The 15,774-nt window shown below is 40.3% G+C and overlaps 2 protein-coding genes across 4 annotated transcripts; one reads left to right on the forward strand and one right to left on the reverse strand.

Moving 5' to 3' along the window:
* Positions 1–5,547: 5,547 nt before the first annotated feature.
* On the reverse strand, positions 5,548–8,874 carry FEN1 (flap structure-specific endonuclease 1). Of its 3 annotated transcripts, none has more exons than XM_025173354.2 (2): positions 8,689–8,874; positions 5,548–7,603 (listed from the first exon to the last, which is right to left on the reverse strand). In XM_025173354.2, exon 2 carries the CDS (start codon positions 7,553–7,555, stop codon positions 6,407–6,409), a length of 1,149 nt encoding a protein of 382 aa, XP_025029122.1. In that variant the 5' UTR covers positions 7,556–7,603; positions 8,689–8,874; the 3' UTR covers positions 5,548–6,406. The 3 variants fall into 3 exon arrangements, with proteins under 3 accessions (XP_025029122.1, XP_007438526.1, XP_088002315.1); XM_007438464.4 differs by having other exon boundaries at positions 8,549–8,873; XM_088146189.1 differs by having other exon boundaries at positions 8,739–8,869.
* A 12-nt stretch (positions 8,875–8,886) lies between these two features.
* TMEM258 (transmembrane protein 258) lies at positions 8,887–14,201 on the forward strand. The gene is made up of 4 exons (XM_015889882.3): positions 8,887–9,007; positions 9,751–9,860; positions 11,687–11,836; positions 13,773–14,201. Exons 1-3 carry the CDS (start codon positions 9,005–9,007, stop codon positions 11,811–11,813), a joined length of 240 nt encoding a protein of 79 aa, XP_015745368.1. The 5' UTR covers positions 8,887–9,004; the 3' UTR covers positions 11,814–11,836; positions 13,773–14,201.
* Positions 14,202–15,774: the final 1,573 nt, after the last annotated feature.

Genomic DNA, 15,774 nt, shown 5'->3' on the forward strand with positions numbered 1-15,774 from the left:
GGAGGGATGATTGGATATTCAAATACTGCAAGAGGTACAAAATTCTAGTCCCAACCAGCAAACCATTAAAGTAAGCGACATTCCTTCTTTTGCTGAAAGGGGAAAAGAGAATAACCCGGAGGGGTCAAATCTTGTTCCCCAAGTCCAAATGGATAGCAACCTAATAACCATGTGCTTCAAAAAATCTCTTCCTTGCATGTCCAGAATGTGATTGGAAATCAGAGCCAGAATGGGAAATTGAGGCACTGTAGCTATTAGACCCAGAAGGGGAAGCTGAAGTACCATGAAGGCTTTCTTGCATTGACAAGAGGGATCAGATGGAAGAGCCCCCACATACAGAAGACTATCAAAAGGATATTTGTCTGAAACAGTCAAATGGAGAAAGGTTACAGAAGAGGAGATTAAATACTCCACAAGAACCACACTTGGAAACTCATTACACTTGATGTAACAATTGCAGTCCTGCCTGGAGAAAGCAAGGAAGTTTACATGCTGCAGCCACACAGGTTCAAGAAACCAGGAAAGTAAAATCTGGTGTGCAAGTTTCAGAATAGCTCTAAGGTCTGAAACAAGCAGTTACAGCCTAGAATGAAAAGCTAAACCAGATGTTTGTCAAACAAGACTTCACACAATGTAGAGCTGACTCTATTCTAGACTCAAAAACATAGATGGACACACATTCTCACTTATGTGGATAATGTAATCATTTGCTACCAGGATAAGTAGCCAAGAGATTGCTAAGAAACTCAACAAATGGGAAGCATCTCCTACTACTTAGGCATCCAGACAGAGAAAAACATGGAAGTTTCACATCAACCCGTCCCACCTAGCCAGGCAGAGAGGGCATGTTGCGGGTCCCATCAGCGAGAGAATGTCAACTGGCGGGGCCCAAGAGGAGAGCCTTCTCTGCCGTTGCCCCCGCCCTTTGGAACATTCTCCCCCCAGAGGTGTGGCTGGCCCTGACCCTCCCGGCCTTCCAGAAACCATTAAAGACTTGGCTCTGCCAGCTCGTGTGAGGTGATAACAACTTTACCCAATCCTGGGGGTGGCTAGCGCCTCGATGATGCTCCCTGAGTGATTGCCAATTATTTTGGATGTATTTATTTTCTATTCATTATTGTAATTTTGTAATTTTAATTGATTTTAATTGTTTTGTAAACCGCCCAGAGTCATTCATTGAGATGGGTGGTGACAAATTTGATACATAAATAAATAAATAGTTACCTTCTCAGCCAAAGAGAGAAGAAAAAGGATCTTTTTCAGTGCCTAAGACTGATTGAAGCCGATGGGGGAGTGTGTATACTGACTTCTTAAAGAAATATGCAAATAATGAGCCCTTGCTTGAGACTGACACACACTGTATAAGGCTGCAGTTGGAAAACTCTTATACATAGTCACAATGACAAGCAATGATGTTGCTACAGCAGTCAGGATCCTGTCTAGGAATGTGAGTGTACTAGCAAAAGGGGATTGGAGTGGGGTCAAGAGGGTAGGCAGGGACCCTAAGAGCCCTGCACACTTAGACTCTCAGCCAACAGCAACCCAAAACTGGTGAGCTACATGGATACAGAAGTTGGTTTGTGTGCTATGGAGATGCCACGTGGTTGTAATAGTCTGTTGGTAGTTTCTGAGACATTTCTCATGTACAGCTAGAGAAGACACATGAAACTATCAACATATTTCTTCAAAGGAATAAGATTCACCAGAGAGGAAGAAAACAACAACATGCTACCCTTCCTGGAAACCTCATCAGGAGAGGAAACAACAGCAAATTAGAAACCCAAGTCTATCAGAAGACAACCCACACTAATCAAGTACTCCATTACCAAAGCAACAACCCAACCTCCCACAAGAGGAGCTGTGTAAGAACATTATTCAAACAAGCACAAACATACTGCAGCAACCCAGAACAGCAGAAAAAGGAAACAGACCACCTATACAACATCTTCCAACAAAATAGATATCCTCGCAACTTTATCAAAAAGTGCATGACCATTCAACCTACTACAACACAACCAACACAAACTATGAAAAGGATCACACTGCCATACATCAGAAACGTCTCAGTAACTACCAACAGACTATTACAACCACATGGCATCTCCGTAGCACACAAACCAACCAAAGCCCTCCAAAACATCTTAAGCAAACCAAAAGACCAGTAGCCCAAGAAGAAAAAACAGGGGTCATCTACAACATACAGTGTAAGGACTGTAACAACCACTATGTAGGACAGACAGGCAGAAGGCTAGCAAAGCGCATCCATGAACACCAACTAGCAGTCAGAAGACACAATGAACTCCTTAATCTTACAACACATGGACAGACTTAATCATAGTTTCAACTGGGAAACTGTCAGCGTCTTAGACCAAGCTAAATCCAAAAATGCAAGGGAATTCCTGGAAGCTTGGTATTCAGACAAGGCAGCCATCAACTGGCACATAGAGATAAACAACATCTACAAGCTATTCAAAAGAGACAATAGAAAGGAAAACAAAAGACTGGAACATCTCACCAGCAATCATCACCCAGATAAGCAGAGATTAACAGCAAGATTATCAACAGACATACAATCAAACAGTAAACAATACCCTAATCAAGGAACTACCACAGCAGGGTTAAACACCTAATTTTCATTTCAGTTCCAGACTACTTGTAACATATACAATGATTGGTTCAATGATTGGTTCACTGGGCACTCAAACTTCCAAACTGATTAGTAAGACTTCAAAGAAATGTTTGCTATGCATCCTAGGATTTCCTTTATGCAATGATGCATTTCAGAGGAAATCAGAGCTTCCTGGTTTGTGTGTGAAGCACCCTGTAAACTCTGAGTTTTGGGGCAAACATTTCTATACTGGGTGCCCTATCTACAAGCAGCCATGCTTGAAGGACAACTTGGATATTTTCCTTTTCAGTTTCTTCCCCAGAATGCCACAGCACAACTTAGGGAAGGCAAGTCTTGGTGAAGTCTCTTTGTGCCAAATATGGTACTGAATACAGATACAAGCCACTGCTGACAGCCTTTGTAGATTTTTGCCATATGTACCCATGGAGTATTATTGAGTAGGGAATATGTAGTTTACTGTCTTCTGACTTCATAGTTCAGAAGTTCATAGTTCATTAGTTAAGCATAATCTTTAACTAATTCTCCTTTTCTTCTGATCACTGCAGGACCTTGAAGGATTCAGGAGAAATCTGGTTGAATGCCTATTTGTATAAATAAACTGCTGACTTTACAGAGAATGTTTATTATCATCATGAAGATACACCTCAAACTAGAACTGAGCTTTAAGACTTTTCTTAAATTCCACTGAACTTCTGTCACTCATCATGCCTTTGACTCCAGAATAAAATACCAACAATATAATTTTGAGCTTAATGGACCATTTCTTCTACATTATTGTGTTACACAGCTATTTATACAACAGGAAAAATCATCAGTATTCTACAGTTTGAAGTGGGAGTTCAGCCTTTGAAACCAAAGAAGGGTTTGTGCTGTTTTTCTTCATGGTATTCATTAATTTCCAAATAATGCAATTATGAATGAGTATTTTACCAAGTGTAACTAGTAACATAAATTAATACCTTTTGTAACCTAGTTATATTTACATGATATATCCTTGGAATATGCTTATTTATTTAGGGCTGTTTTATTGTATTGTAAATTAATATTTAGCTTTTCTATAAACCACCCAGTTTTTAACAAGATGGGTGGTGACAAATTTGATATATAAATAATAAATAAATATATCAACATATTAGAAGGATACTAGTAATACCCTATTAATCCAGCAATTTGGGGGTGGGGGCTGTTAAGAGTATAAATATCTTGGTTTTCTGCTGAATGGCAACTGCAATAAAAATCTATCAAGAACATAGCATACTACTTTCCTGAAGAGATCTATATCTATTATGTGTATCATACATTAAATATTATTTGATTTATATCAATTAAATGAATCCTTGATTCTACTTTTCAAGGTTATAAAATTTATAACTCCAATAATCTAATAAATGTTACTTACAGGTGTTTTCTTGAAGCCTTGCAATATATAAGCATTTTAAAGGTGAATAGATGTCTGTATGCCTTTGCTTTTAAAATATGGTTGTGAATATTGCTGTCAAAATTAAATTAGAAATATCCACACACGTTTATGTTAGTTACATCATATATTTTCATGCCAAATCTGTTATCATTCCTGCTCTACAGGAAGTTCCCTTTTAACGTTCTGAATATTCCCTTATTCTTTTATTTCAGAATCTGACTATATGCTAGGTTCCAGATATTTAAAAGGTCACTGCCTTTATTTCCATCCAACTTGCTATTAAGATGAACTGGGAAAAATACTCAAAGATGTCTGTGTTCACCCAGGCATTTATGGAGTAACTACTATTAATCCAGAACCAGACTGTCTTTAAGACTGCCTGTTGCTTTGCCTTTCTACTATTTAAAGTGATTTTTTTGTTTTTTGTTTTGAAGCAGCAGTTTACTTCAATTTTGTGTGTGTGTGTGTGTAAGGAGGGCATTATTACATTGTAAACTAGGCTTCTCTGGAAGGAAGAAGGGTACAGAAATAAAATTAGTATTAGACCTGGAACGTATTTTGAAGGAATGGCAAGAGGGACATGCTCACAACTTGCTCCATCAATGGAAGCTGTGTCAAAAGAAGCACATTGTTGAAGTTCATGCAGTTACAGCTTCCTAGGTCTTGCGAGCAATGGGGGATCATGGAACGCAAAACACCGTGCATTATGACAGGCTTCAGTGTGGGCATCAGAAGAGATTGAAGATTTTCTCCAGTATCTGCTATGAGAAGCAAAGATCTACTGAAGGCAGACTGAAACCTCTCCAGAAGTGGTAAACCTGTGGTAGAGCTGCCCCACAAATGACAAGATTTCACCTAAGGCAGCTTAGCGGGACAAGCTGTGCTGGGACATCAGCATTGGCTGGGGGGGAGGGCAAGTTGGTGGGATATGATATACTGAGAACTGCTGAGATGAGAAAAAGGGTACCATATCTTGCCCTCTTCACTCCATAACATCATGCTAGGACCTCTCCTCATCTTCCTTTCCCTGAAACCCAGAACAACCAAGAGTCCAGGTTGTTTATGCTGAATCACAGCTAACCCAAAATGGTTTTGTAGTACATTGTGGTTTGTCTTGGACTTGAAACAAAAAAATTTCCATTTCATGCACTCTATTAATATAGAATTTGTTTTGCCTCACTTTGGTTTGTTTTAACACCTGAACATAATCCACACAATTGTTTTAGTGGCAAGCTTCAATTTAAAACGATGCCTTGAACAATAAATCCTAATTTGTTTTAACCAATATCTAATTCTGAAACCCTCATTCCTGATTCTTATCTGAACTCCATCCAAGCCTCTTTTCAATCAAGAGAAATGTAAATTCACAATTTTGTTTTTGAACTGTAAGCAGGTATCTCCCATGAATGTTTCAAAAAACCCGGTTAAAGTAACACAGCCATTACATTTTACATTTCCTTACATTTAGTTTAAGCATAATATAAAACAAGATGCAGTAATGAAAATGGAGATTTATTGTATACTTTTGAAAGAATTAAAATGGTTTCCTTATTTTTTCTAAAACATAATTCCCCTTTTCCATCATGCAGTTTAAACATTATAAATCAAATGTAAGACCAGCATGAAATTTCTACTGTACTGTAAAATGCACACGAAACACTCTTAAGGTTCTGACTTCTTTGAAGTTTTTTACCCACTGCCAAATTATCACTACTGCCATTTTTTAATTACTATTATTTTAAAATCCTCAGAGACTGTCAATTTTTGAAATAATTCCTGCCATCGTAGACAATAGTCTTTTTTGGCCAAAAGTAGACTGCAAAACCAAGGCAGGATGAGAAGCTAAATGTATCACCTCTGCAGCGATCCCATCTGACAAGTACTGAAGCAAACAGATTATTGAACAGCAGCTGTAAAAGCTAATTTCTCAGTACCACAGATATTGCTACTAACCCTGTATTTGTATCTCACAAAATCCATTTTAGTATCTATCACATTTAGCAAGTCGCCAATATTTATTGAAATCTGCAATTGACAATTAAGCCATTTCATCACAGTTTGGTTAGCAATGACAGATTAAACACCATACATGGCATGGCTGAGATTTCACAGTACTCAAGGTGATAGGAGAAATAAGCTATGGGTCCCTCAACAAGAGTATATGGGGACCACTGATTAGCAGGTTCCAAACATCTTTTGAATGCAGCAGTTGTGTATGTGTTAAAGGGCTACCAACAATTGTTTCACTGTTTGAGTATCCTAAGGCAATTGTTTGTTACAGAAAGATCCTGATTTTGCTGTTTAATATATTTTGTCCTCATGCAAAAGTGCAGAATAATTAGCACCATTCTAGAACTTTATTTTCCTTTCTTAAATTTTGATGTTGCTGTACCACTACTCTTGGCTTTTTTTTTGGCTGATCCCTTCGGTTCTGGCTGCTTGCGCTTAGCTGAGGTAATAGAGCCAGTCACTTTGAAAAAATCATCCAGTCGACCCTGGGTGCTACCCTGTCGGCTCTTATTCAGTCTCTTGATCCCATTACGGATTCTTTCTTCATTGAATTGCTTCTCCCCACATAAGAAGCTAACAAGCCCTTCCTCATCAGGCTCATTCCACTTCAACTCCACTTCTTCTGGGTTTACAACTTCAGGCTCCAAGAAGAGTTTTTGGGCCTCCTTGTGCAGCCAGTTCTCAGGCAGGGGATATTTCTTAGCATCTAGTTGCTGAATAATCTTCTCTATGTTTTTGTGCTGCTTGATGAGTTCCACAGCACGCTTGGGTCCAATTCCACGGATGCTTTCACAGTAATCACAACCTAGTAATATACACAAGTCCACAAATTCTTTCTGGGTCAAGCTCAAATCCTGGAGAATACGGTTCAGATGAAATTCCTGAATGGGCAGTTTCTTTGCTTCACTTGCTGTAAGATGTCGCATTAGCACAGGGCTGCCAAAGGTCAAACAATCCATATCCTCAGTAGCAGCTGCATAGACCTTGTTTCCTTTCACCAGTGCAGCGCAGCTAGCTTCAGCTTCACCAGGGGCATCTATGTATGGGATGCCCATCAAGGCCAGCAGTTTCTTACACTCATCATTGTGCTGTTTTGTCACTTTAACTAGTCTTTTGCTGAATTTTTCTACATTTTCCTCCTCACCCATCTCTTTGGCCTGTTGCAGCTGCTTTTCTGCTTCAGCTCGGCGCTCAGTACGCTTAGCCAATTCACCTGTTTTCAACTGGGGGGGTTTGCCATCAAAGACATAGACAGGCTTGATGCCATTTTCCAACATGCGGATAGTGCGGTAGAACATACCCATCAGATGGCTTGTAGTCTCGCCTTCTTCATTCTGCAGCATGTCAGCTCCCTGTCGAACAGCAATTAGGAACTGGTAAATACTCATAGAGGCATCAATGGCCACTTTCCGGCCAAAGTAACTCTTGATATCATTTTCTCGAATGGCACTAGGAGCCATATCTGCGATCAGCTTGGCCAAACCATGGATTCCCATCTTGACTGGTTGATCTGTGAATTTGAGATGGTGCAACAGAGAAGAAACCTAGAAAGTAAAGTAATAGATACGTTTTAAAATGATAACAAGCAAGTCTAGTGCTGTAGTAGTGGAGCAAGATATATTCTTTTCTCAGTGTACTAATTAGTCAATCTTTTATCAATATCACATAGGTCAATTAATTATCTCAAGTGACATTTCAAGAAACTTTAGGAAGAAGTTACATTCCCCCTATGGACTCCGTGGGTTTGTTTTTTTTCGTTCCATACTTTTTTTTTGGTCACCCTTCCCAACTTCATTTTTGTCTATCACTGTATTTTTTCTTGTTTTTAATGCTTTTATTTGTAACTGCCCAGAGTTGTTGGGAGTCAAGGTGCATATTTATAATAATTTTACCCCCAAGAAAACTTTTAAGTATTTGTAATGGGATGCATTATGAAAACTTTAATTGCAGTCAGCTCATGCCAAGTGAATGGCTACAGATAGCACAGGCATATTTAAGATAATTTATTTTCAATAAAGGCTGTAAGGAGACCTCTTTCAAAGGATAAGATCATCTCGGGGCATGAAAAATTACTGACGATTATTCAGAGTCAGCCACAACTCAAAGACTGTAGGATCTGAAGAAAACGGAGGAGACCTCACTTTTCTACTAGCAGGGGGTATCACACTGGGAAGCAGAACCTAGATTCTCTGTCGCTGGTAAGCCTTGCGCTAGTCTGAAAGCCAATTCTTCCGGGGCCACAAAGCCCCACCGCACAAGAAAGCAGGTGGAGAGGCACCCAGGTGGATCCAGGCTTGGGGTCAATGCCTTTCCGTGTTGATCAAAAGTACTTAGCCGCCCACCCAGGGTTGAGCCTTTGACCCCTCGCTGATGAATGACCCTTCAATGACTCCATTTTGCAACTCCAGCATCCCGCGCCACACTTGATGGGTCCACAATTAGAAAAACCCAACTGGAATGATAGCGATAATAAAACCGGTAACACCCACCACGTCACCTGGCAGCGAGCCCTCCTTTTTCGATTTTGTGCACGGCCGGCTCCGCCAGAAGAGCTTCGCCCCGCGCTCGTCCCCGAGCCTTTCCTCTCCCCTTGAGCGCGCCAGCAGGGCTCCCACCGCCTTTGACTTACACGCCCCTCCGTCCACCGCGCGAGAACCAAACCGCGTCTCCCTCACCAACCCGGATCTCCCGTCGCCTCTCTTTCGCGCCTTCTAAATCCCGCGCTCAGGGCAGCAAGAGAAGGGGCACGCGGTGCGCTTCTGGGAGATGTAGTTCTCGCGACGGCTTTGCGGCTCCCCCGCAAGAAGGCCAAGTGGACCACAATTCCCAGCTAGCTTTGGGCCGGAGAGGGCGATGATAGATGCGCTCCGGAGGCGGAAGGGCGGAGCGAGGATGGTAGGAAGGAACGGACGTGTCCTTCCGTCACGGGAATCGCCAGCACAGCCATGGTAAGTGGCGGGGAGAGGGACGTTGGCGGTTCCTTTGCACGACGGCTTGTTCTAGCTGCCGCCGTTGGCGATTGGCGGGCCCAGTTCCGGCGGGCTTGTAGCCATGAGAAAGCTTTTCAGTGTTCCCCGATAGTTGGATGCTGGTGGCTCTTTTAGGAAAAGATAGCAAGAGGCTCCCTCCCGTTTTCCACACACAGAAGCTGGACTGCCCGTGGACCTTACACTGCCTTCCCTATAGCGGGAGGGTTGGGTGTGTAGGGCGGCCACGGGGCTCACGCTGAGCGCTTCCAGGCCTCAGGGCAAGGAAAAGACGGGGAGAGGTCATCGGGGCATCAACAGGGAATGGGCTATTGTTATTTTATTTTATCCCGCCTTTTTTATATATAACTCAAGGTAGTGAGCATACCTAATGCTCCCACCTCCTGTTTTCCCCACAACCACCACCCTGTGAGGTGGGTTGGGCTGAGAGAGAGTGACAGGCCCAGAGTCACCCAGCCAGCTTCCATGCCTAAAGGAGGCCTAACACTCAGAGTCTCCTGGTTTCTAGGCCAGCACCTTCACCACTACACCAAACTGTTGCACCCATTCTTCTCAGCATCCGTGGGAGGGAGGGGGAAATAGCTCCTTTGCTCCTGCTGCAGTTCTCTTGTCTGAGATACATATTAAAAAAGAGTACTTAAATCTTCACAGTCTTATATTCTTTCTTCTCTCCCCTCCCCCCCCCCTTTTTTTCTTCATTTCAGGAGCTTGAGACAATGAGCAGATACACTAGTCCGGTGAATCCGGCTGTGTTTCCACATCTCACTGTGGTGCTCCTGGCCATTGGCATGTTCTTCACAGCTTGGTTCTTTGTGTATCCTTAGTATTGCAGATATATTTCTGTTACTTGCAAATACATAAGGTGGTTGTCAGTCCTTTAGAGAGCACCATACCTTTATTTAACCTCACTGCTTACTGTAGGAATCTTAATACTTACCCTAGATTTTTGTTCTTGACAAATACAGTAAAAAAAAAAACCCTTAGCAAGGCTATCAGGGTTGCACTGCTCGTTTTGTATATTTTGCTACTGAGTATTATGAGATCTGCTTGTTGGTTGTAGTGATATATAAAGGGAATATGAACAAATCGCTGCAGTTTAGTGCTTCTTTTATATATTTCATCAACAGAGTTATCCAACGTGTGATATACCAGTGTGAAAAAGGTATCAGCTCCCTAGTTCAGTCAAATCAGTTAAAGGGATAATTAAGATCTGTTGTTTAAATACTTTATTAAACAGTAAGTGCTGATTCAGGCAGTTTTGCCCTATATAATTTTCACATACTTTGGTTTCCATCATTATAATGAACTTCCACTGTAGATTCTAGAGGCATGTCATGCTCCACTCAAAATTCTAACCCTGGATTTTCATCAACTGACAGAGCCGGAATGAAGAAGGTTTGAGATAATTAATTTTCACAAGAGAAGGTATCCTGCAAAATATCTTCAAGGTACAGCATAAAATCACTCAGGAAGTCACAACTCTTAACTATACACCAAGATTCAGAGGGCTCTCTCATCTTGGCTGAAGTCGGTGATCATGATTCCATCATCAGAAAAGCACTTAGATAAAAATGAAATTCATGGGAATTTCAGGTTTGCCAGAAAACACCTGGATGAACAATATGAAGATCTCACAAATGGAGGTCACATCTTTTCCTGTTCTTTTAACCAGCAGAAATTTTATGCTTAACATACATTAAGCATTATGTTTAACAACTACTACTTTTGCTGAACTTAAATATTCTGGGGCATCTTAACATGCTTTTATATCAGGAATTGAGATACTCAACTGCCAAAACTCAAAGACAAAAAAATTCTATCATATAGTTAGAAACAAATATTACATTCAAGATTTGTGCCCCATACTCAGTTTAAAATTGCATTACAAGCATTATTATGAATCATTGCCATTAAAAATGTGATTTTCTCAAGGGTTGGAAAGCAGTTCTGAGAAGTCCAAAAAGTCTTAACTAAGAAATTTAACATACATTTAAACTTGGATGATGAGAATTTGTGAAATTTTGATTAAGAAAACCCTTGAATTTTAACAAATGCTTATGCATGAGAGACAGTATGGGTATGTCAAGATTTCTAGCAACAATATCATTTAACTTTTGATTTAGTTACAGAATTTTATGGCTACAATAATAATAATTGATGCTGAGGACAGTTGCTAACCTGCTTCTGTTCCTTCAATTCCTTCCATTCTGTTTAACTTAAGTCTGAAGAAAGTGGTTAATTAGCAAAGTGGTTAATTAGTTAATCTTTTTTTTTGGCAAGAAAAAGGTTTGTCTGGTTAATTTCTATGTTATCTGCTAGGTTAAAAGTAGGTGTTCTGTACAGTCAATTGTCAGTCTATTACAGTGTTTCTCAACCTTGGCAACTTAAGATGAGTGGACCTCAACTCTGCAGTGAAGTTGCTCTGCAGTGAGATGGGCAGTGACAAATTTGAAATACAAACTCCCAGAATTCTGGGAGTGGTGGCTGGGGAATTCTGGGAGTTGAAGTCCACTCACCTTAAAGTTGCCAAGGTTGAGAAACACTGTTCTATTATACACAGGGTAAAAGTGTGTTTTTTCCAATATGCATTACCAAGATTTCTATAAATCTGTCTAGTTACATCTTTAATTACTATCTCAGCTATGAAGTGACATCCACCAAGTACACCCGGGATATTTACAAAGAACTGCTCATCTCTCTAGTAGCATCACTCTTCATGGGCTTTGGAGTACTCTTCTTATTGCTGTGGGTTGGAATCTATGTGTGACAGTAAGCTAGGAATTATTTCAGGTAAGACATGTTAGATCCTATATTGGAAATTTCTGGACTATTTTGAACTGGAAAATGTCCAGAATGCCTTCTGTTAATTAGATTCTGTTTAATAAGTGTATAGAACAAAGTCAAATGAAACTTTAAAAAAGCATATTTAGAGATGCAGTATAAATAATGCTAAGCATGTTCCAGCAGACTAAGATGAACTGAAATAACGGACAAATTAGAAAATGTTCAGCATTCAAAAGTAAGTCCCAAGTACAGTCCTGTACTTTTTATCTAGTCATGGTCACATGAATATTCAAAAAGACTTAATTTTGAATAGATGTGTGACGCTCGCACTGTTAGTATGAGAATATTAAATTTCTAATTAACTTTATAAGAAAACTTGAAAGTATTCAAAGACAACCTAATAACATACATTCTTTCCAACTGGTTTACATTTTAAAATAAAACAAAAGCAATGAATGCTGTTAAACTTTTAACATAAGAGCTGGTATGTATACTTTTTAGAGGCAGCCATTAGAAACAATATACAGCTCTTTAGAAATATCCACTTATTCCACAATTACGTTACTATACAAAAATAAGTTTTAAAAATGCTAAAAAAATTAGAATTAAAGAAACCAGCATATTACAAAAGAATTAGCTTTACTGAAAAGGATGTACAGTTGATCGATATTGCATAGAATCAGAGTTCAAAGGCAGCTCAGTGTAGGATCTGGTAAACCATTTGGAAGATAGCTATCAGGACTCTCTTTCAGTGAAGGGGAATATAGTATACCTCTTCCTGAGGCAGCCTATTTCACCGACAGCTCTTACCATCAGAAACCTCCTCCAGATATCTAACCTAAATTTACTTCCCTGTAGCATCAAACCATTGGTTACATTTCTGTGGTAATTGTGCTATTTCTGTGTGTAGACTTCTATCTGTATGAGCAGTTGCCAGATAGGCATGTGATTAAATACAGAAGCTTCCTCTGATGGGAGTTGTGACCTCACCTGCCATAGGAAGCACTACATGTTATATTTAAACATGACTGCATACATGGTTGGTAGTATTCTAGTAAGATAGATCAGATGTGGTCAATGGCTTGCAACTGTTGGTTTCTAGAATTGAGCCCTATGGAATTGAGCCTTCACATTTTCCACCAGCAAATTTCAACCAATTGCTGGTTTCCCATGTCTGATGGGAATAGGAAACTAATAATCTGAGGCTGGATTGTTGAGAGGAAGAAGGAAACCATGTTGCTTAATTTTTTTTTCTCACAGCATCCAACATAACAGCATAAGTTTTATTGTGTCCCCCTTTCCACATGACCGTCCTCTGGGTTGCTTGAGTTGAAATTCCCTTGGCCTGTAAATTGCTAAACTTCTGGTTTAGTTTCCTACAAATTGCATGCACTTGTTCAGATTCTGAAAAGCCAAGCCTGTTTATTTGCAGTCGCAACAACTATACACTGCTGCCAATTATGCTGAGAGGTAGTGGGTTCATTGAATGTGTTTAAAGTGGAGGCTAGATAGCCATCTGTCTTGGATGCTTTAACTTGGATTCCTGCACAGCAGAGGGTTGCTCAAGAGTTTAGTGGCCCATTCCAACTTTATGACAGCAGCTTTATTACTATGTTATTATTCAGGCAAATAGTATACTCTTCTAAACCAAAAATTCATGTGGTCTCCTTGCACAATTTGTATGTCCTGAGCTGTTGAGTCATAGACTGAATAGACCTAATTTCAAAAAAGGAGGAATGGGAAGTATAAGTTACAAGGTCACCCATTCACAATAGAAACATCACATATTGGTATCTGGAGTATTTATTAATACCTGACTTCTGAGCTTTTGATGTCATGTTATTTGTCTTGCTTTAGATAGCAACATGGAAAGTTGTAAGGGACTGTACATTTTAAAGAAATAGTATAATCCACTTGTGGTTTTTTTTCCCCTCCATTTCAGGTTCCAGAAGCCTTCCTGCACCTCCTTTTTACTTTTTTATTGAACAGTGTGGCTTATCACGGTTTTGGACTATAATTCTAACATGTGAGAATTCTAATGTCAGACCAATAAAGCTGAATCTGATAAGCTCAATGTTGTGTTATACTCTGAGGTATTGTTTTCTGCTATCCATGTAGCTCCATTTATTTGCCACTGGCTTGTCAACCATTCTTGGCCTTTGGTTTGTATATACTCTCTGCAGGAGAAAAAGATGCAGCTTGCTAGAAGTGGAGTGGTGTGTAGTCAAGGGGTGTGCTGTTGAAATCAGACTTCAATACAAAATGCTGAGTATGAGAAACTGAGATGATCATTTCACTATTTGTTGAGGCTTTTCTTACTCATTGTATATATTTTAGATATATGAAATAAAACATGTAATATTTAGAGCAATGCTTGTATGCATCCTGCTTTAGCGAGATAAATATTCAAGTGAGCTTCAGAACTTTCAGGGGTGCAAATGCAGTCTCTGTCTTCAGTTCCTTTGAGGTACCTACATCTTTTCCTGTACATGATCTCAGGAAAAGCTGCTGCTGCTTTGACCAGTTGCAGATGGTATTGCATGAACCCACATATTCCAGAGTGCTTCACTGCTCTAATGGTGTGCCTGTATCTGATTAAATGAACTATTTCAACAAATTTATTGGTTCTTAAGGTGCTGCCAGACTTATTTTTGCTGCAATAGGCAAAGAATGTTATCCTTTTGGGAACAGCATGGAGACAGTAGTTCACCTAAGAAATTTTTGAACCTGATGGTCCAAGAATCTTTTGATGGTCACATGCATTACTTCAGTTGTGAAGCCCACAAATAACATTGATCCTACCTCTGTATGTCATGATCGCCTTATGTTATTGCTAAATAAATCAGTTTTTCTGCACCTTAATTTGAAAAGACAGAGAATAGGAAGTTTCACACGTTCAGCTCACTTAAATGAATAAATTCATTTATGTAATGGTTAAGGGACTGGCCTAGAAGTGAAAACAGAATTTTTGAAATGTCTGTAAATTTATTAAAAAGGAAAAACTGAAATATCACATTGGTGTAAGTATTCAGACCCTTTACTCAGTACTTTGTTGAAGCACTGTTGGCAGCAATTACAGTCTCGAGTCTTTTTCTTGTCATGACATGACAAGCTTTGCACACCTGGATTGGGGGATTTTCTGCCATTCTTTGCAAATCCTCTCAAGCTCAATCAGGTTGGATGGGGACCGTCGGTGGACAGCCATTTTCAGGACTCTCCAGAGATGTTCAATAGGGTTCAAGTCAGGGCTTTGACTGGACCACTCTAGGACATTCAGAGTTGTCCCTAAGCCATTACTGTGTTGTCTTGGCTGTGTGCTTAGGATCGTTGTCATGTTGGAAGGTGAACCTTCAGCCCAGTCTGAGGTCCTGAATGGTGTGGAACAGGTTTTCATTGAGGATATCTCTGTACTTTGCTCCATTCAGCTTTCCCTCAACCCTGACCAGTCTCCCAGTCCCTGCTGCTGAAAAACACCCCCACAGCATGATGCTTCACCAGCATCACCATGCTTCACTGTTGGGATTGTATTGGGCAAGTGATGAGCGGTGCCTGGTTTCCTCCAGACATAACGTTTAGAATTGCCAAACAGTTCAATCTTGGTTGCATCAGACCAGAGAATCTTGTTCCTCACAGTCTGAGTGTCCTTCGGGTGCTTTTTTGCAAACTCCAAGCAGGCTTTCATGTGTTTTGCACTGAGGAGAGGCTTCCATCTAGCCACTCTACCATAAAGCCCAGATCGGTGGAGGGCTGCAGTGATGGTTGTCCTGGAACTTTGTCTTATCTCCACACAGGATCTCTGGAGCTCAGTCAGAGTGACCATCGGGTTCTTGGTCACCTCTCTTACTAAGGCTCTTCTCCCCCAATTGTTCAGTTTGGCTGGGTGACCAGCTCTTGGAAGAGTCCTGGTTGTGCCAAACTTCTTCCATTTGAAAATTATGGAGGCC

The sequence above is a fragment of the Python bivittatus genome, unplaced genomic scaffold (assembly GCF_059951505.1).
Source record: "Python bivittatus isolate LINGU-HERP-01145 unplaced genomic scaffold, Pbiv_v1 ctg000480_np1212, whole genome shotgun sequence".
Taxonomy (NCBI): domain Eukaryota; kingdom Metazoa; phylum Chordata; class Lepidosauria; order Squamata; family Pythonidae; genus Python; species Python bivittatus.